General features: G+C 39.9%; 2 protein-coding genes across 4 annotated transcripts in view; one reads left to right on the top strand and one right to left on the bottom strand.

Moving 5' to 3' along the window:
• The window catches only part of LOC120956222 (nephrin-like), a 274,578-nt gene that overhangs the window by 176,183 nt on the left and 76,417 nt on the right, over nt 1-21,978 (top strand). The gene's annotated exons all lie outside the window — the stretch shown is intronic.
• On the bottom strand, nt 7,354-11,960 carry LOC125907226 (uncharacterized protein K02A2.6-like). The gene has a single exon (XM_049608294.1). The coding sequence runs from the start codon at nt 11,741-11,743 to the stop codon at nt 7,511-7,513; it is 4,233 nt and encodes a 1,410-aa protein (XP_049464251.1). The 5' UTR covers nt 11,744-11,960; the 3' UTR covers nt 7,354-7,510.

Raw genomic sequence — 21,978 nt, forward strand, 5'->3', positions numbered from 1 at the left:
ATGACGAATAAATGACAGCTATTCAGGCGTATGCTATCGTTTATAGTATAAACAAATGCAGTAATGTTTATTGTCAAATATTCATTATTTACTTCATGCATCATTCAAGCTGGAGTGAGCATAAACAGTGATATATTCATTACGATGTGCATCATAACCACACTCATGCATTAATGGAGATTACATGTTATTTCAGGGGTTGTTATTGCCAGATTCAGTGGATAATCAAGTGAGCTTGCGTACGTCTTCATTATTATCAAGACAGCGTATTGGAATTGACTAATAACTTAAAGCTGAGCATTCGGGTTGATAATTTGGTCATGCATAACTTTAGCTTTTCAATTAGTACAAATTTTTCAATAAATTATAAAAATCACAAATATCACTACACATCTCAACTACTTATCTTGTTGTATAAATTAATTTCAAAATCAACAACGATGATTAAATAAAGAGGATCATGGCACTAAATAACCGCATTTTTTTCATATATCTACACTGTGAATTGAACATTGACCGCATTATCTATATCAAATGGTAAACAACGGCTTTAAAAAAAAGCAACAAACTCGCACTCCACATTTAACAAACTTAAACTACGCAAAACTGTCAAACAGCTAACAAAACTAGCACAGCAAAGTTATCGTAACTCAAAAAGCTTTTTAAAAGTGCAATCGTAAATCGTCGAACCGAAAAAAGCTCCTATCGCTGGTCTCCACTTTAAAATTTGCCATCCGACACTCGAAACTGTGCAGGCACTACTACACTACTGCTTGAAAAACAAAATGATTGTGCTACAGGCTTTTGAACTTTTCAGAAGCATTTACGCTACATTTTTATATGCAAAAAATCATTGATCTAGCGATGGTGGTGGTTTGTTTATTTCCCTCCTGCTCTCGTTCTCTCGCTCTCTCTCTCTCTCTCTCTCTCTCTCTTTTCCTCTCTCTTTATTTTTCTTTATCTCTCTTCTCTCTTTCTACCAGCAACGTAAAACAAACTTCTCTAGTTTAAATCTTGTCAACGATTATCCTTCCGTCAACATTCGTATCCGCTGCGGGCTTCTGGTTCGTATCATCCAATTCAAGCTGTCAGGTTGATAGCTTTTATTTTGTTTGCTCCCTCCAAGTCTTCTCTCTGGAATAAATCCTGTTTTTCGTATAATCCCAACGGCCAGCGTCGAAGGTGCCCGCAGCTTTAGTTGAAAGCATTTTTTTATGTTTTTCCTTTATTTCTAGCCAAAACCATCCAACGTGTATTGTTCTTTCCTTTCCGGTTCTCCTTGTGCTGGGCAAACCGAACACGGAAGCGCACAGCATTTTGAGCATACCACACCCGTACTCGGCCGTACAGGCGGCAGTGGCATTTGTTGCCGGGCGAGTGTCAGTGTCTTTAAAATTTCCAAACCTTTATTTTCATCTCAAAACCCACCGTATTGTGTGCACTCTAAAGGTGACCCGGAATACGTCCCATCGACTTGCCACAAGGTTCTGTTTCGTTTTTGCTGCAGCAACGGAACGGTTTTGCAGGAAAATAAAAACTCCAGCACGAAACCGAAATCGGAAAGGGAGGGGTACAAGCAAAGAAAGAAATACTTTTTCCCATTCCGTGGCAAAGGCAAACAAAACGTTAAAAATGTCTCCTTGAAGGATAGTCGCAAAAAATACCCCAAATCTTAGCCACCCCAACGCTCAGAGCGAGAGAAAAGGAAACACACACACACACACATGCATACACAAAGGAAGAGAAAAGAACACAACAATCCACATCTTAACACAGACAAATGGTTAGCAAATTGAAATGAACGGAATGATGTAGACGTTTTGTGCCAGCATGGTTTTCTCTAAATTTCTGCTTGCCCGGCAACACGACTCTGAATGGGTTCGCTTATGCAGCGAGCCTGGTAAGAGAAATCTTTCAAAATTTCCTCCGGGGGGTCGGGGGGTCTTCGGGGGGCCTTCTGGGGTGAGAGGATGGTGGATGGTATGTACACAAAAAGTAAAGGAAATGCAGAAAAATGTAGTTCATCGTCCCGAATGCTGCAAACCCTCGGGTTTCATGCTCCTAATGGACCAGCTAAAATGTACCCACAATCAGAGAAAGAAACGAAACGGCAAAAACTAGTATGATGAAGTACGTACAATAAAAATTGGTAATGAAAAATTGATTCCGAGAAATTGCGAATGCCCTCGCCAGTCCGGCTTCCGGCGTGGCGGGGTGAACATATTTTAGACCAGAACAATGGTGCTACTGTCTCTTGCTGTGCATGTCATTTATAAGCAAGAAGTGGGCATGGAATGATATGAAAAAAAGACAAATTTGCATCTCCAACTTTATCCCTGTTTGCCGAATCCGGCTGTCGCATTCAATCACGCAGTGTTATGCTGCTATTGTAAGCTGCCACAAATAGTTCCAGGAATGTGCTGGATTTAGCTGGTTAGATGGTAGAAACAAATATCGTAACCCAGAAATGTGAAGAATTGGTTTTGAATGGTCAGTTGAGCGATACTGACTAACAGTAATGAGATGCTATCCCTACTCAAACTGTTACTGTTAATAGTTCTATAGAATTTTAGAACCAAAATTCTCTTGATTGTTGAGCGGAGTGAGTGTTGTGAACATAAATGCTTCGATGTTGCGTGATTACGATCGAAATTTGTAATTTGTAATATTATGTAATTCAATTTGATGTAAAAAATGACGAACCTAGAATGGTTCGCCTAATATTAAGCCTTTTCAACATTCTGTAAAATAATTGCATAGTGGAATAAAACAGTTCTCAGTGCATGTTTTTCAATAATTTGTTTTATAAATACGGTTTGTGTTTGTTCATTGAACACCATATGAATTATTTAAAAAAAACATGACATAGGGTAAATTTAGTGTTCAACCAAACATGTGTATGAAAGATATTCTTTTTGATGATTTATTAAAAAGTGCGAACAAAACTTCAATGAATTAATTCATAAAGAGAACCTTTTTCCTCTAATTTTGTCATTCTTCACTGAAATCCAAATCTCAATGTCCGATACAGTTTAACAAATACACAGCATAATCTACAAATACTAAACTTCAATATTTCTTCATGAGTGTTACGAACAATGTTTAATGCCAAAGCAGCGTAGGATAGCTAGAACTATTGAACTAGTTTTTGAGATCAAAATCCATAGAAAAGGGAAGGATAATGACTATAATAATAGGACAATATTGTATTTAATTGAAATCCCAAATAAACAGAAAAATGATGTCAAATATAACACAAATCATCAATTTTCGCAATTAGAACAGTTATTGGCCTTTACTATTTATCTTCAAAAGCATGTGAAAACTTCCATTTGATTTATTATGTAATACGAGAAATCAACTCTTTCCGTCCAACTTGTCTTGTCAAGTCATTTTTTATGTGATTTTAATATACTATTCAATGAGCTGTATCGATTCAAGTGGTTGAAGACGGTCCTTCTGTCTTTTTTTTTACAAATTTCGGTCAGTAGCAATGAGTAGCGTCTAGGTCCTATGGTAGTCCGTTAAAAAAGAGAGTGTTCATTTATTATTCTACTTCCACCTACGCCCTTACGCTAATCGCTTACACTAATACCTCGTCCATGCTACTGTCAAGCTTAGCATATGGCAAATCATTGCAGGACTCGCTGCCATTACTCTATATCAGTGGTTTTCAACCTTTTTGCAGCTTTTTCCCCATTTAGGGTGCATGTTGGATTTAATTCCCCACTCACAAGATCTTGAGCATAAGGAGAGCGTGTTAACCTAAGGTATAAAGTGAAGATTTGATAAAAAAAATCCCCCCCCCCCCCCTTCCCAAAAAATTCAAATATCCCCATGGGGGGAATTCCCCACCGGTTGAAAACCGCTGGTCTATATGGATTAAAAATAGCAATTAAAATCATGCAATAATTCATATCTATAATTATTAATTTTAATCAATTTAATGTTCATTATGTTTCATATTTCATACTAGTATTCTAGTAGTGTTTGCGGATAGCTATGTAATTAACAACATAACACATAAAATACAAAATCTTTAAATGTTAAAGGCACCGTCAAACCACCAGACAACAATCGAACAAACTCAACGCTAACAACTTTTTTTTATATTTTTTTAAATACACCCTCTTCTTCTTCTACTTGGCGTAACGTCCAACGCGGACAAACCGGCCTGTATAGGCTTTCGATACTTAATTCATTACCACGTAGACGGATATTCAATCCTTGCTACGGGGGGACGGTCCATTTTGGGCTTGAACCCATGACGGGCATGGTATTGAGTCGTTCGAGTTGACGGCTGTACCACGGGACCGCCCCATACATCCAATAACCCCCAAAAATACACTCATAACATGTAAAACATAACCTAAAATTTTCTAAAATCATCTGGTTTTAATGTTAAATATCATTTTATTTTACATTTTTATCTACATCGTTAAAACAATATCCCTCTACAAGCATACCGACCTTCTGGTGTCATTTAATACTGCCTCGTGTGAACATCGACCCTAGAGCGAATAAATTGACACGTGGCTGCCAAACGCATGTGGCTTGAAACTTTAAACGATCCCTTTGGAGGTAATAGCCGTTCGGTAACCACAGAATGCGATGTTCCTTTACAGTCACACAGTTAGGCATGTCCATTTCTAGTCATTGAATGATTTTGATCACCACACAGCACATGTATTTAGGTCACAGTGTGGTGTTTGTTCACTGATCTCAGGATCCAGTTCTTCCGGCGTGATCGTTTCCCTTTCCAGAACAGAAGGCAAATTTGAAAAAGTACCTATGCCGATGGTGGTGACTTTCTTTATTTTTTTACCTTTTAAAACAAACTGCCATTTTTCGTCATCTGCTTAGCTCAACGAGGCGCCGGTAGGAAGCTGGCCTATGAAATAGAAATGTGGCCACCAGTAACGCGTGAAAAAAAAGTTCAACGACAGACACTCTCCCCGTAACGATTCGCTTAAGAACGTTCCATGCACAGGCGGCCGTGTAGCAGCGCGAGAGAAGCAAAGTTTAAATGTCACGGGGATTAGAGAATGGCGGGCATAAAAGTTCCAGTATATGCTAATGTTATGACATTTGCTCCATTGGTTACCGTTGTTATCAGCCGCTCGTTTTGCTTTCGCGCTACGTTAAGTGGGCCTTTGCTTGTTCTTTTCTGATGGTTGTATCTTGTATCACAAAGCAGGAAACGGGAGTCGGCTCTCTAAAGGTAGAATAACCTCGAAAAGTTCGTTGTCATGTGTGTCCTTCTTCTTTTATCTGCACTAGCTTGTGAAGGCTCTCTCTTCATCGACCGCGTGTGTGGTAATTTCCCTTAAACTTCCTATGGAACAAGGTCTTTTGGCTCGAAATAGCTCAGAAACATCTAGCCATCGACATAGCCCTGGTGAAATTTCTTCGACATAAGCTTAGCATAAAACTTGCAAATATGCTGCAAGCATGCTTACCACCATGCCACATATCCGCCAGCAGATCCGCCGTCCCTGAGATGGGCGAATGAAGCATTTTCTTAACCAAATCTTTTCCCTTTTCCCATGAACCACCCATCTCCTACCTCCCGCCACCGTCGACAAGAAAGAAAAGCTGACCAGCTACACTGAAACTCTCCCAACAAAACTCACCCAAGAATCGGCGTAGATGTTGCCTGATCTTTCGCAAAAGCTCTTCACCGCACAGCCACCTTGCTTCCCTCCGAGCGGCCACTAATTCCTTCACATCAAATTCAAAGGCATGCGACTTTTTGGATGCCCCCGAAGGCCAACTGCCGCATAGATTATCCGCTCCATTTAACCCTCATTTGGGCGGCATAATAGCACGGCGGCCCCGCACTGCTGCTGCCGGGGCGACGCAAAATTTCATCGATAATCTATGAACTATTCGTTTGCACAAAATTGCTGCAAGTTTCGACCGACGAAAACACATGCTGATGGTGGTGGCGCTGGTGCGCTGGTGTGCTGTATAATGTGTGTTCGCTCTGTGAGTCGTGTGTGTGTGTGTACACGGTGTATTTTCGTAGTGGTTTGACAGCAGCCGTGCAACCGTTTGCTTATAGGCGTGTACGATGTGAGAAATGCCATGTTATTAAAGCCAAGCCAAGGGTGTGCTTAACAGGGCGTAGCAGAACGGCTCGACCACCCGGAGATACTCACTCTCGCGCCACGACACACAGGGGCAGAGCAGTTATGGTGGCAAAATGGTGTACATCCTTAAATATAGACGTAGCACATACGATTATGCAGTGCGATTATTTTTCCCCCGCCCTGCATCGTGGCACGCGCAGAGGAAGTGAGACTTTGAACAAATCGATAAAATGACAGATTTAATGTACATGCAGAAGGACAAGAAGCCTAACAAAAGGTTTCCATTTCAATATTTAACCACAATCAGTAAAGGACTTTGGTGTACAAACAAATGATGCTGGCATCATCTTTGGTGACATATTGTGAGCAGCTATTAAACGTTAGTACTACAAACTTCAAACAAGATCTATTAATACTTAATTCTAAAATCAAAAATGCTTTGAAGTAAACAAAAATTCATTGTAAGTTTAGTTCGTACAAAAACGGTGTTTTAACAAATGCGCTATGATTTTAGCTTGTTTCCAATTGCGGACATCCGAAATATATTTTGAATAATTGCATACAAATATGATTTTCAACAGTGATAATAACAAGAACAAAGATTCAGTGATAATAGTAAAACAACGATATTTTAATATACAGGTGGCCAGTGCCATGATGGCCGTACGGGGAAGATCTTCAAATGGCGCAGTAGTAATCCGGTTCAATGCATCAAATAGTGCAAGAGAAACAACATCTAAATCCCGTTGTCAGTAAGGTCGACATACTGTTAGCCTAGAAGTACACCGACACTCAGAACTGGATGTTCTAAGCTCAACACTTTGACTGTCCGACTGACGTGACATTTTTTTAAGTAAGCACGTAGCGCATGGCAAGAGAGCGATGAGAGCATTAATTTCTCGCTGTTATCACTCGTTTGTTTCATTGCGATAAGCGGAGTAGCACATGTCGTTCTTGTTCTTTCCTCCTGCATACGCTCTAAAGAAAATCACTGACCGTCAGATACAAGGCTGAGCGGTAAGCAAAGCCGTTATACGTTTTCATTTGAAGCTGCGCATTTGAAGTCGTGTGTATGTATTAAAAACTTAAAAAGTATAGGTAGTATATGAATGTTAAGATTAGTGACAAAATTTTGATTCTGTCCTGAATATGAATTAAAACGTACATAATTTGAAACATGAGCTTGAAATTATACGGAATATGAATTACAATATCGTTGTTCTTTCATGAGTTTTTGCAATGGTTCGAATGCAATATGTAAAGTGATATGTCGCAGGGAATATATCTTGAGAAAAACACAACTGCTTTATTCCTTAGTTCAGAATGGAATCGTCTTTATTCACTCAATGTGTACTCTGATCGAGTCTTGCAATGTTACTGCGTTATGCGTGTTACTATGCAACATCTCCCCCCTTAATTCACCAATACGGTTCAAACCTGGCTGGTGGCCTACGAATTCTTCGAGGTCTTTCCGCTTTCACGGGTTGAGCAGAAGATGCAGGCATCGGTGGAGTGGCTTGAGTAGTAACTGTGGACGATGATGTTTGCCAATTTTCTCCTTCAATTTCTTCAGCGGACTCTTCATCAGCTGAATAGTAATGTTCTTGTTCAGTCATTTCAATTGAGTTTTCAACTGCCTGTGGAGTTCCCAATTCAAATTCGTCAAAGAAAATAGTTAACAAATTTCCAGTGTCGTGACAATTTCTATTTCCACACGATGTTTCCTCCTGTAGACGCTTCTTCAGTTGATTTGCATGTGAGCGAATAATTCGCTGGTTGTCTTCCAAAAACACGTTGTAATTCACTCTACCGACTCGTTCGACTATTGATGCCGGTTTCCACTCCCAGGAATTATTGCGGTGGACTTGGGCATAAACCGCTTCTCCAGGATCGAAGAATTTTCTACCAGCTTCTGGCTTTTCATTTCGTGACCGTGAAACTGGAGGTAGTAATAATGACTGAACTGTTCGAATAGGCCGCTGAAACATCAATTCAGCTGGAGACTTATCTGGTGTAGGTGTGGTTCGATAAACTTGCAAAAAAGTCTGCAAAGCTTCATCTAAAGTCTCTCCTCCTGCTCGAATTTTTCGCAATGTACGCTTTAGTGTGTCCACGAAACGTTCTGCCAAACCGTTTGACTGCGGATGGTATGGTGCAGTACGGATGTGACAAATACCCAATTGTTTGCAAAATGCTTGGAATTCAAAGCTGGTGAACTGGGTACCATTATCAGAGACTATAGTTTCTGGAACACCAAACGTTGCGAATGATTGCGTTAAAAACTTGATAGTTGTCTTTGCTGTTGTAGTTTTGGTTGCATATACTTCTGGCCATTTTGTGTATGGATCAACTACAACCAAAAAATACACGCCATCTACAGGACCGGCATAGTCCACGTGTACCCGTGACCATGGCTTTTCCGGCACAGGCCAAGATTCAGGTGTTTCTTTGATTGGTGCTTTGCCAGCAGTGCAACATGAAGTACAACGCCGGACAAAGTTTTCGATATCGACATCCATTCCCGGCCAGAAAACGAAACTTCGAGAAATGGATTTCATTCGCACCATTCCAGGATGACCGCGATGGAATTGTTGAAGTACCTTTTTCCTGTAAATGTTTGGAACAACAACTCTGTTGTGAAACAAGATACATCCATCTACATGCGTTAACGATTCTTTTCGTGTGTAATACGAACGAATGTCTTGATTTTTGATTGACGACGCTTCGTTCGGCCAGCCTTCCCGGATGAATTTCAAAACAGCTTGCAGTGTTTCGTCCAATCTTGTTGCTTTTTGAATGTCAGCAAATGATACTGGTACTTGTTTCAATGATTCGTGCATGACGTTTTGAATATCCTCTTCAAGTGAAATCGAAGCTATAACGTAATCTTCCTCTGGTTGCTTGCAACGGTCGATTAGCCTTGATAGCATGTCAGCGCACCCAAACTCGGTGGTTGAAACATATTCGATGGTAAAATCGTAGTTTAATAACATCAATGCCCACCGTTGGAGTCGGTTTGCTGTGTGCAAAGGAATTCCCTTTTTTGAACCAAATATGGATAGTAAAGGCTTATGATCGGTTAAAAGAGTAAATTTCCGACCAAGTAAGTACTTATGAAATTTGGTTACCCCATAAGTAAGAGCCAGAGCTTCTTTTTCCGGTTGTCCGTAGCCTTGTTCTGCAGACGTTAATGTTCTTGAAGCATGTTGAATGGCTTTCAAATATCCGTTCGGAAATTTATGAAAAATGACTGCGCCAACGCCGGTGCTAGACGCATCTGCTGCAACGATGATAGGAAGATTCGGATCATAATGTGTCAACAGTAAGTCAGATTGCAGTACTTTCTTGAATTTTTCGAACGATGTCTGACAATCCGAATTCCACTTCCACTTCGTATCCTTCTTTAGCAATTGATCTAACGGGTGTCTGAGTTCATGCATGTTTCTCACAAATCGGCCGTAGAAATTCACAGCTCCTAAGAACGATCTTAATTCGGAAATGTTCGTTGGTGCTGGAATAGATGCGATGGTTTTCAGCTTCTCTGGGTCAGGACGTATGCCGTTGCGATCTACCACATGCCCCAAATAGACAATTTCAGTTTGATAGAAATGACATTTTTCCAGCTTGACGTGGAAGCCATATTCTTTTAAACGCTGAAGAAATGTGTCTAATGATTGCTTGTGTGCCTCCCAAGTTTTACCGAAAATTATAGCATCATCTAGAAATGTTCTAACGCCAGGAATGTCAGCAATCATACCGTCAACTAGTCTTTGAAAAGCTCCAGGTGCTGATTTGACTCCCGGTGCGAGACGGTTGAACTGAAAAAGACCTCTATGTGTGTTGATCGTAAGAAGGTGTTTAGATTCGTCTTCTACTTCTACTTGTAGGTATGCATCGGACAAATCGACTATGCTGAATACAACACTTCCGTTCAACTGTGCAAAAATTTCTTCAGGAGTAGGTAGAGGATAATGATTTGACTCTAAAGCTTCGTTAAGCCCCGTCGAATAATCCGCACAAATTCGAACTTTACCATTAGGCTTGCGAATGGCTACTATCGGAGCAGCCCACTCCGAAAAGTCTATTGGTGTGATGATGCCTAGTGATTGTAGTCTTGATAGTTCCGCATCCACAAGAGCGATAGTATTGAATGGTACTGGTCGTTTTGGACAGAAAACTGGTTTTACATTGGGCTTCAGAAACAGTTTCACCTTCGTTTTTGTGCAATGTCCAAGCGAATCATCGAAAACTGTTGGATATTTCGATTGAAGCTGTACTATTCGATCCTTTGGACATGCTGATGAAACTTTCTTACACAGTACATCGAAGGGAATTGCCCATAGATTAAACCTATCTATCCAATCTATACCTATAACATTTAGGACTGGTGATGATGTAACAAAACAAACACATTTCTCTGTAATCGCATTAAGGATAACCTCGCATTCGAATTCACCGATAAGCTTGAGTTGTTCTCCCGATGCATTCGATGCTTCAATGGATGCTTGAGAAAGTTTCGGTTGACCCAAATGTTGCCATGTTGTTTTAGAAATAACTGTTATGTCACTTGCGGTGTCCAGTTGGAGTGATGTAGTTATGCCATTGATTATGATAGAGATAAATTTCCTTTTAGCAGTGTTTTTCGTGACATGATTAACGAAAATTCCCTGAGATTTCTTTTGATTTTGATTTTGATTCTTCTCACTCTTTTGATATGTGTTGTTGTTTGAAGATTTTGATCTCATGGCTTTACAGTAACCTTCCTTGTGGCCTACATTTTTGCACACTTTGCAGAGATGATCTGTAAAATTGCAATCCCGTACAAAATGCATTTTTCCACATTGCCAACAAGGAGTACGAGGGACAGTATTCGAATCTGATTTCGGTTGACGCTGATCTTTTGAATTGTCGAATCGGGAAGGCTGTGGCAAACGATACGGTTTCTTCTCTGAAACTGCATGCACGGAATGCTTCGATCTTGATTGATTTTCGATCATCGTTGTATCCGCTTTCAGATTGATAAGCCGTTGAAATTCTGCCATTAGTGTTTGAATGTTCACTTTAGCCTCCGGCGTCGCGTTTTCTATTCGAGATAGCAGTCTTGCTCTGATATCCGAGAATTCCGGAGCTTGCAGTCCGCAAATGAAAATTAGACATTTGAAATCGTCTAATTTCAAATTCTCGAACTCAGAATCCTCGCATGCCTTATTCACTCTTCCGCCGTAAGTGATGATATCTTCTAATGCAGATTTCACTATCTGCAAGCACTGGTACCTTTTGTGGAACACCGAATATTGCTTTCCGAAGATTTTTTTGAGAATATTGACGGTTTCTTCAAACGAATTTTCATGCGGTTGCTTCGGAAGAATGTAATTCACATACCGGCTGTGAGCGGACGTTTCCAGCTTCCTCAGCAAAAGTCGCACTTTCGCCTCGTCATTCAAACTGCTGGCATCGTTTTGAAAAAGGTCTTTGAAACGTACATACCATTTTTCAAAAGTGATGTTGTTTTCTTCATCGAAACGAAACTCCTCGATGGTTTTCGATAAAGATTCAAGGATTTCGTCAGGACTTCTAGTTTTAAAAGCAGCCATCTGTTGAAGAAGTTGAGCCATTTGGTTGATAACGGTTTCAAGGTTTTCATTGTTCATCCTTGACACTAATTCTCGTTAGCTTCAGAATCTCGTGAGCTTCGGGTTCCGGGTTCAGTAATAATCCTCGTCGCCAAAATGATATGTCGCAGGGAATATATCTTGAGAAAAACACAACTGCTTTATTCCTTAGTTCAGAATGGAATCGTCTTTATTCACTCAATGTGTACTCTGATCGAGTCTTGCAATGTTACTGCGTTATGCGTGTTACTATGCAACATAAAGGAAATTGAACAGAGGTATGGCCGATTAAATGTGAATCAGTAAGAAAATAAAACATGCCCAATAGGTCTTAAGTCCCCATAATTCGTAGCAATATGGTAGAACCATGTTTTTTGGATACCTGGAAGCCTAGCCTTCAAATACTTTTTCAATGGTGATCTTTTCCGGTTCAAAATCAGTTGAAAAAAATCGTAAAAATAAGTCAATTTAAAGAAAAAACAATTACATTCTGGAAAAATGAATCTACTTACATGTTTAACAGAAATTGACCATTTTAACTGGTAAAATTGACGAATTATGTAATAAGTACTATGTAATAAGTAGCCAAATTAAGTCAAACACTTGACAATTCGATGTACTTTTCCTGCTCGAGAACAACGTATTAAATAAATTTAATAACTTCAGCCTGAAAAGAAGTATTTAACAAAATGTCTCAACACTCCTTTTAAAAGTTAACTGAAAATGACTTTATGATTTTATTAGTTCAAACAACCTCTGAAATAAACAACGCATTGCAAAAATCATGCCCTAGGAAAATAACTTCCATCTTTCTATTTTTAATTCCTCCACTAAATCTCGACGAGCATCAGAACATCCCACCCCGAGAAGCAATCAACTTCATATAACGAGATAAATAAAAACTAAACATCCGCCGGAAACGCCAAGAATTCGCAAGCCACCAGCTCTAGAAGAGTTAAACGGGGTATCAGGGCAAATAGTTCTCCCGTAACCTTCTAATCGGTACCGTGCACGAGTGAATCGCACCCTCGCTCAAATCGAATCACCGACCCCACTGGTCGTAAAAGCACAGCCGCACCTCCACAGCTCAACCAGGTGCTTTGATTTTTACCTCCACCGTACAATACTAGTTAAGCGGCTTAGCGGCCCCATAAAAGCCGAAGCTAAATGTTCATCCATTTTTATCGACACCCAAACGGCCGGCCCAATATCCGAAGTGCATTTGGGAGACGCTTCGGTCTGGCGGACTTGCATCGATGCCACTGCCATTAAATTAATTTTCTTTGATTATTTTGCTCTGATTTCATTTCGCCGTGGCGAAGATCCCGACCGACCATCTGAAGCCGATAAAATAGGTTGGGTGTTTGATTTTTCATAACATTTCCTGGCGAAGAAGGTCAGCAACGACGCTTGAATAAGCTCTCCGGAATCGCAGGCCGTTGTATCGAAGATCAAGTTTTATGGGACACAACTCGCCTGGAAGCGAGTATTTCTCGCTACCGGGAAATTGTTTCTCAGCTGTGAAATGATATTTTCTTCGAAGATTGGTCGATGATAGTCAGTGCTTTTCTAGGAAATCTCTTCCATCGGCCTTTTGAACTACGCAATAAACGTTGATAGAATGTGTCTGTTTTTGACGATGCGTTTTGCCTTTCCTTTCTTCGTTTTAAATAGCTCACCTGCAAGGTTATTATGAAAGGGATGGAGTTTTTTTGTTGAGTTTCTAAATAGTAATCTACGTTTGAAATACACAATCAATCTTGGTACTAATTTAATCCACGGTTCACCGAAAATAAACGGTCGTTATTTTTATTTTTATTATTATTATTATTTATTCCGAAAGTTATCCAGCTGGCATAAGCTTACATAACATACTTATTTCTATAGTTAATGCTAAAGAACAGTGCTAACAAAAACGCATCAAAAAACATAACAAGTTTAACTGTCAATCAACCAAATAAAAATAAAGAAAACAACATAAACTGTGGAAGCGTCATATTAAGCTATGTAAAAAGGTCCGTAAATTGTTTAAGTTTGAGTTCAAGTCGACATTGTTTCCTAGCGAGTTATAAGCACTTAACATTTTTAATAAAGGATCGTTTGATCCAAAATTAGTCGATCTGAATTCTATGTTAAATAATGTCCTGGTTCTTAACATTCTACTGGGGGCCTGAAAGTTCAATTTACTCAGAATTGACGGGGCGTCTAAAGATCCGGTAACAAGTTTGTGTATAAATAAGCACTGTGCCGTTTTTCTTCTATGTTGCAGAGGTTCTAGTCCAAATAGCAGGCACCTTGTACGGTAAGAGGGACAAACAGAATTACGAGACCATGGGAGACGGTAAAACAATGAACGAGTGAGCTTACGTTGAACCGATTCTAGCCTATCTATTAAATATTGCTGTGTCGGAGTCCAAATAATACTAGCGAATTCTAAGGTAGGACGGACAATTGCACAATACAGAGCTTTTATACTGAATGGATCTTTGAAGTCTTTCGCAACACGCAAAATGAATCCTAACAAACGGAAGGCTTTTGAAAGTATTGCTTCATAGTGGTTCTGTAACGTAAGTCTGCTATCTAAATGGACGCCTAAATCGCGAATCACATTTTTACGCGGCACTGATCTATCATCAATTTTATAATCGTAAACAATGGGGGTTCTTTTTCTAGTGTAGGATATAACAGAGCATTTAGATATGTTGAGACGCATACAATTTGATTTACACCATGAGTTAAATCGAGTTAAGCAGTTTTGAAGGGTAAAACAATCGGTTTGATCTGATATCGGTAGAAACATTTTCATATCATCTGCATAAAACAATTTTTCGCAATCTGGTATAACATAAATAACATCGTTTATGAAAATGTTAAAAAGAATAGGTCCGAGAATACTGCCTTGTGGAACCCCGGACGTGTTGGTGAATGGTGCAGATATAGAGGAGGAAATATTCACTGTTATATGCCTATCACTTAAATAACAGGAGAGCCAATGAACTAGCGCCCCATTTACTCCGTAGCTTGATAGTTTTGAAATTAGCATTGAATGATTTACGGAGTCAAAGGCAGCACTGAAGTCGGTGTAGATTACGTCTACCTGTTTACCATTGTCCATTGCAGGATAGCAGGTGCTCAATAAAGAGAGAAGGTTTGTTTCAATTGAGCGGTTGGGTAGAAAGCCGTGCTGATCGTTGGAGATTATATTTTTAAAACCACTTGATAGGTGTTTCGAAATGGTGATCTCAAAAATTTTGCTGACTGCACATAACATATAAATACCACGGTAATTACATATGTCATTTCTATTTCCATTTTTGTAAACCGGGAACATGAATGAAGATTTCCATGCTTGAGGGAAGCGTTTCTGCTGCAAAGACTTGTTGAACAATGTGGTCAAGACAGGAGTTAAAGCATCTCTGCAGCGTTTGAAAATAGCACTGGGTATAGCGTCAGGCCCAGTAGCGAATGAAAGCTTCAACTCGTTGATAGCCGAGGCAATGTCAGCTTCAGACAGAACAGGAAGAGGAATGTCGGCAGCATCAGGTATATGGTTGGACGTAACAGCATTAGTGACTGGTGGCGAGTTACTCACGTATGTTGATGAAAAGTAATCGGCAAATGCTTGACTGATTTCAACATTACCGGTGTACGATCTTCCGTTCAGAAGCATCATTGATGGAAGTCTGTTACTATCTCGTTTTTGTCGAGCAAAACTAAAAAACGTTCTTGGATCCCTTTTAAATCGGTTTTCTATTTTTCTTACGTAGTTGGGTAGTTATGAAAGGGATCGACCCAATGAGAGAAATTCAAAAGACTAAGTTAACTTTTAATAACTCTTAAATAAAATTGATCTAAAATTGTTGCTGATTAAACAAATTGTGTTGAATTCTTTGCTAATTTGAAAAATTCGTTAATTCTTTTTAGGAAAGCTACAACACATCTTCCAATACTACTTAAGGTTTATCTTGACAAGTAAATGACACAGGTCTTTTATCCTTAGAATTAAATACTTTAAAATGATTTCTAACCAAATCAACATTTCATCACAGTTTCTATCTTTAATGACGGTGATGATGCTTCTTGGCTCACGGTTTCAAGTCCCAAGTCAACAACCGACCCACGGGAACGCACCTTTTTTCTTACAACCCTCCCGATCACCGAAACCTTCCCTATTAATCACATCTATTTCCATCCCGCTGGGAAAGCGTGTGCCATTTCCACACTTTCGCGCCAATGGCTCCGCTTCGCCGAATGCCCGTACTACGTAGCATGACGCAGACAGCTATCACAAAAACCTAGATGCAATAGATCAACGCCACAAAAGGCTACTGAAAAGCGAGTGAGTTGAGAACAAGCAGCAACACACGCACACACAACTAACTAAAGGCAGTAAGGCGCAGACGAATAACGAGGTCACTGAGTGACTGAACGAAACGGTGCAAATTTGTGACATCTTATCTCGGCTGTGCTTTCCTGAGTTAAGGGAGGGTTAAGGGGAAGATCCTGTCGATGCGGTGGTACCACTGTGGAATGAACAACAATGCTTCTTCACACAAAAGTACTAGCAACGCTACAGCAACAACAACAAAAATCGAAAAGAAAAGCGAAAACCATCAGCTTTCACCAAACAGATTTACTGCATCGCCTGGTCACGGGGATCGGAGTTACGCCGTTTTACAACCCCCGTGGGACGGATTCGGTGTAACTTCGTGGCCAGGATCGGGAGTGAAAGCTATTTGCCGCCGGAGAGCAGTTTTTCTCACTTGTAAAACCTGAACCGAATGGACGGTAAATTATCGTTCATTAAATAACCTTTGAGTGTCCTTCGTGTGACCTGTGAACCGCGTAAAATCACACACACAGTTGTGCACCAAAGTTCTTTGATGTTTAGAAGATACATCAAATTAAGTTTGGTTTTGTTATAAAAACATTGAAACACTAATGCCAAAGGCAATTTAGAGCAAGGAATAGATAATTATGTAGTTTTTGGCTTTTGGTTGGATCTTTGTTGAACAATTAAATTACAATACACGCTTCTGTATTAGAATTCAAAATGTCATTTTTAAATAAACATTAAGGATTTGAATGTCATAATAAAAACAATATCGGTTTATAATAAAATGTAGTTTATTAAATTATTGTCCTCTTATTGTATCAATGGAGACGCCTAGTAGTATGTTCATTAAAACTAATGGAGACGCCTGGTGCTTCATAATTTCTTTCAAAATGAAAGTAATTCAAAGAAATTGCTATACTCACAGACTACAATGGAAAACAGGAACCTTAGAATCACGAGTTATAATTAAACTAATATACAAATCGAATTGATGATGGATCTTCAGCTTCTCTATTCCCAGTGTGAAGTTATGTTACGAGCAAAGGAATTGTAATCATATCATAACGATTGCAATCAGTTTAGAGAGTTCATTCAAATGTCTTTATGAAAATCCGTTGAAATTCCCATTGCTGCAATGCAGCAGTGCATTATATCTTTCAGCATGATTCTATAATCTATCCATTTCATCCGATTCCTAACACAATTAAATATACAAATTATCTACTCGCAGGGGGATTTTTGAACAATAGTTTAACGACTTTAAGTACCATTTTCAACCAAGCCACACTCCCGTTTTCACTAGCTGCCAATGGCAAACAGGAACTACGAACAAACCTCCAACCTACTGCTTCATCTTTTACACATTTCTGATGAAATTCTTCCTTCCTCGCTCCAGGGTAGCGCATGTTCCAGCAATCACATAATGGTGTCATACAGCAGCACCAATGAAGAGAAGCCACAGTGGAGAGGGTCGTTGGTTAAGCGAAATCTGTCGTTTTCCATTTTCTCTAGTGCCAGTGTGTACAAGTACACTGCGACCGTGCAGTAGGAAGTAGTGCAGAGACAACGACTTTCTGAAACGTTTACCACGTTTTTCTCGTTTCTCTCCCCTGAAGCTGTACGAACATCGATGCGCTGACAGGAAGTGTGGAAGCACCGGTCTCTGATATCTGATTGTATTGTTATTATTTGCATCGTTAGCATAAAATGTGATTTCTTATAGCCGTTTGGCGTAGTATGGTTGGCTTTTCTCTTCATTGGTTCCTATGTATGCTAGCATTGGTAGGGAAATTTTAACCTTTTCATGTGATGGTTGCCTCTCACTCATGGAAAGTGGAGGTGGCATTTGTGGAAAATGTATAAACATAAAATGGATAAATGTTACTATTTGTTTCACACAAAAATTATACAATACGCTTACAACAAACTAATAATGATATTCTGCCAAAATTAATGAAAAAAGGAAATTTTTCTTTTAAACTGATATCATGTAACTCATTGAAAATATTACGTATTGTCAGCAATTGCATATAATTTTCAATACAGGTACAAAATTGGTGTCTCTTTAAATTATAGAAAGATAAATAAATAAGATCGACGTTATTTTATTCATCTGTAATCAAATGTTTGTTCAAGCTAATTACTCGAAAATTAATAAACTCAACCATTCACTTGGTTTGTTTTAATGTATCATAACGGCTTCTTTAAACAGATCTTCCAAAACTAAATAATGCTGTCTGCCATATGTTACCTCAATGCTCACTGACAGTATGTAACATTCAATTGTTTGCCTTTACCAAGAATTATGTGCGATTGTTCAGCGTAATTCGAAAGATGCTGTTCTTCGCTCAGAACACAGACCCTGTTTGGAGCACAACAGCTGCGTTCAAATGAGGCATCGTGTTGTAAGCATTTGTTTGTGCTGTGAAACAAAATTCTCTCGAATGCTTAAAATAATCCATTGCTGATAGCAAACATCGCCCAGTGCCATCCTGTCAAGCGCAGAAAAACACATTCCAGTAGGTTCATTTCTTATTTATAAAATTCTTCCTTTCCACCTTTGTACCATCGTCTCGATTTACTCTTGCTGCAAGAATGGTACTGGAATGGAGCTTTGGAAAAATCAGAATATCACAACTCCACCCGACACATCCTTCAGCATATTTTGAACAACAACGGTAGCAAACACAAAAACACACACACACACATACACATACGCACAGACAATGGTTGTGCTTTTCAGGCTCGGTGTACTGTTGGACCGGTGTGTTCTGTCTGCTGCTCGTCAAATTTTTGCTCCCAATCTGTATTACGAATGGTGTGTCGGGTTGGAAATTTGATGAAAAAACACTCAAACCCGTACACACAGACACACACACACCTTGGAAAACGAAGTACAACAGCCTGTTGGAAAGACTGGTGTAATCTTGCTCTTTGTTGCTTCGGTTTTTTCCCCGCTTGTCTGAATTTTGTAAAGAAACTAAGGGCACTTCGTATCGCCCAAATGCAACCCTACGTTCAGTACACGGAAATCTACCAGCACGGGTGCCAGATTGGCAATTTTTCAGTAGCATCAATACACACACACACACGCGCAGACACAAGCGACGACAAGAAAGAAAGCACAAAGAAACCGTGTTCACTATAAACAGTCAGCATTTGCGTAACCCCGTCGGTATCTGCCCTGGCACTATCCGCCTCGCACCATCCGTTATCGTTTTTTGATAAACTCGCAAATCAACCGGCAGCGTATCACCATTTATCACGGATAGTTTTGTGCTGCATTGCAGTCGATACATAAATCGTGCATCGGGCTCGTTCCATTTCCGGGGCTGGCGTGCTAGTATTTCTCTTCTCATTTTTTTCGGTTCTGTTTTTATGAGAATATGTGTGTGTGTGTATGTTTGCTGGCGTCAATTGTATGCAAAAATGGAATTTACACTCCTTGCACTTCATTTTTCAACTCGCAATGTATTGCAGTTTCGGTGATGAAAAATGTGCACGAGTGAGGGTTTTTGTTATATTTATTATTGTTACGTTCTGTTTCTGGGCCCTGTCTCTGGTCTGGGCAACAGGCAACAGTCAGAGACAAGTTTTCTATGGCACTGCATTTCGTAGTTTGAGCGATTGCAAACAAGTATTAATGGTTTCGCTTCTGCTTCGACCATGGTAACCATACATCACTTACCCATGGTATCGCTCAGTTTGTGGCACTGTTGTGTATGCCTTGCTGAAGGCTGTGAAATTACAGAGAAACCTGACAAGTTTCACAACTAACACACTTCTTAGTCAAATGAAAGAATTTATTAAATTAAAATAATTTTTACAAACTTTCACCAAATGACTTCAAACGAACAGCTAATAAATTTATCATTAACGACACCAACAGCCAATCATGTAAATACTAGGAAAAGAGCTATTACCCTCATATGTTTCAAACGCAAATTTCCATCGAAAAGCGTCGATAACCCAGCGCCTCAATTAGTGTGGCCAATCAATATTCACCCGTTTTGTGCATGCTGGCATAAACCTATGTGCTACACCTGCCGGCTTCAAGGGAATTGTTTCGACACCGATGCACGATTCGCGAACAACCGCCACAACACTTCCGGGCAAAACATCACGGAGTGCAATTTAAAATTATCTATTGGTGCGAAAACAGTGCTCCACGCGCTATCGCGATGTTTTCGTGCACGGTGCTGTCGCAGCACCTTTGCATCGCCTTGGGGCCGGCACGCTAGCCAAAACACAGCCGAAACTAGCCTTGCATGAACTTCCACGCGCAAGTGGAAAGAGTTCACATCTGCTTTTCATTTAATTGCAAACCTGCAAATGACCACCGGGTCCAGAGGGACACGGGCGCAGCATTCGGGCATATCGCTCGAGGTGCTCGATTGACCCACGATGATAGCAGCAGATCGACTCATTGGACGATTTGATTACGGCTACGCCCGAAAGCTACAGCTCTCGGTCTATATTTTAAACCAAGAAATCCACGTTCTGATACAGACTACATGCAAAGCAATTGCTTTGCCGTGGATAATTATCAGGGTGCATTAGCTAGTCGAGAACAGCATCAAATTGGGTATCGGAGGCTTGTACTACATCTATTTCAAAATTATTCAGTGAGAACATATAGAATGTGCTTGAAAATCAGACCATCTTGCATTCCCCGGAACAGCTCGAGCTCTTTGATCGGGCTCACAAATTAAAGTCCGGTCATGTTATCTCTGCAGGCAGTCCGCACGCACAAACAATAAGCAAACAACCAACCAACCAACCAACCAACTACTCGAGCTGAAACCGCTGCTGAAAGTGTCAATCGAGTGAATCATCAACCTAAAGTAGACACAAAGAGAAGTCCCTTTCTTGCCACCCGCTGTCAGCCATGCCCCACTATTTCGCACATTCAAACAACAACAACCCCATCCCAAGGATGTGTTGATTAGAAATCCGATCACATTTCTGGCACACACAATCGAGCAGGATTTATCCGTGGTGGTGACCCAAGCAACAGAGAAAAGGAAAGCAATTACTAAAATTGAAAACAAACAATCATCAAATGGCACAAGAAACAGTGGAGGCGAATGGGGCGTGTGTGTGTGTGTATGCGTGTTTTAAGCACAGAAAAGAGACTAAATGTGAGTGCGAGAGTAAGACAGAGAAAGACACAACTATGGAAACGCGACATGAATATCATTAGAGCAGTGTCAATGGCTGTGTCCAATGTGTCCACTTCTTCGGACGATAAACGCTTTGCAAAAGGGTCTCTGGAGTGAGAGAGCAAAGCAACGGGAGAAAGTGGAAACAAATTTGGAACAATATGAACGGACAACCCAAATTCGAAGACGCCCGTTTGCTCGTACCGTACTTCTCTTCTTCCTTTCGACGATGGTGCTGTCACCAACTTTATTAGCGAGACTTCAGGGAGACCATTTCCGGTTTGATGCGTCCATACCAGAATTGTATCAAAGTTGGGCCTACCAATGGGCTGATATTTACATTGACTTTAATCTTAAATGTAATGAATTGATTTTTTACGAGAGTAACGTTTGAATTATTTAAAGAAAAGAAGGATACGGGATTAAAGAGAAGTATTGCTAAATTTTACAGAAATATATCAAAAGGGAGAGCGTTTTTGTTTTCGGTAAGAACTGTGCTTATGCTTTCCTGGTAAATTAATATGCGTTATGAGTTGCATCCATTGCATTTCATTCTACACTATCACTTAGGGTAAGGCCGGTCAAATATATAGTGCTAATACTTTTGTACAACTGTCATGTCATACAACAAAACAGAATGAGCCTGTTTTAAGAACAATGGACCGATCACTACATACTCACTATCCTACGCAGGATGACACATCACGTTACCAATAACCAAGCTAATACACAGTTTAAAGTAGGTCATGATTTATTTAGATACAGCTATGTTTACC

The sequence above is a fragment of the Anopheles coluzzii genome, chromosome 3 (genome assembly GCF_943734685.1).
Source record: "Anopheles coluzzii chromosome 3, AcolN3, whole genome shotgun sequence".
Classification (NCBI taxonomy): Eukaryota; Metazoa; Arthropoda; class Insecta; order Diptera; family Culicidae; genus Anopheles; species Anopheles coluzzii.

Bases quoted from the DNA above. Each gene is read 5' to 3' on its own strand.
- LOC125907226 (XM_049608294.1), bottom strand. From the start codon at position 11,743: ATGAACAATGAAAACCTTGAAACCGTTATCAACCAAATGGCTCAACTT.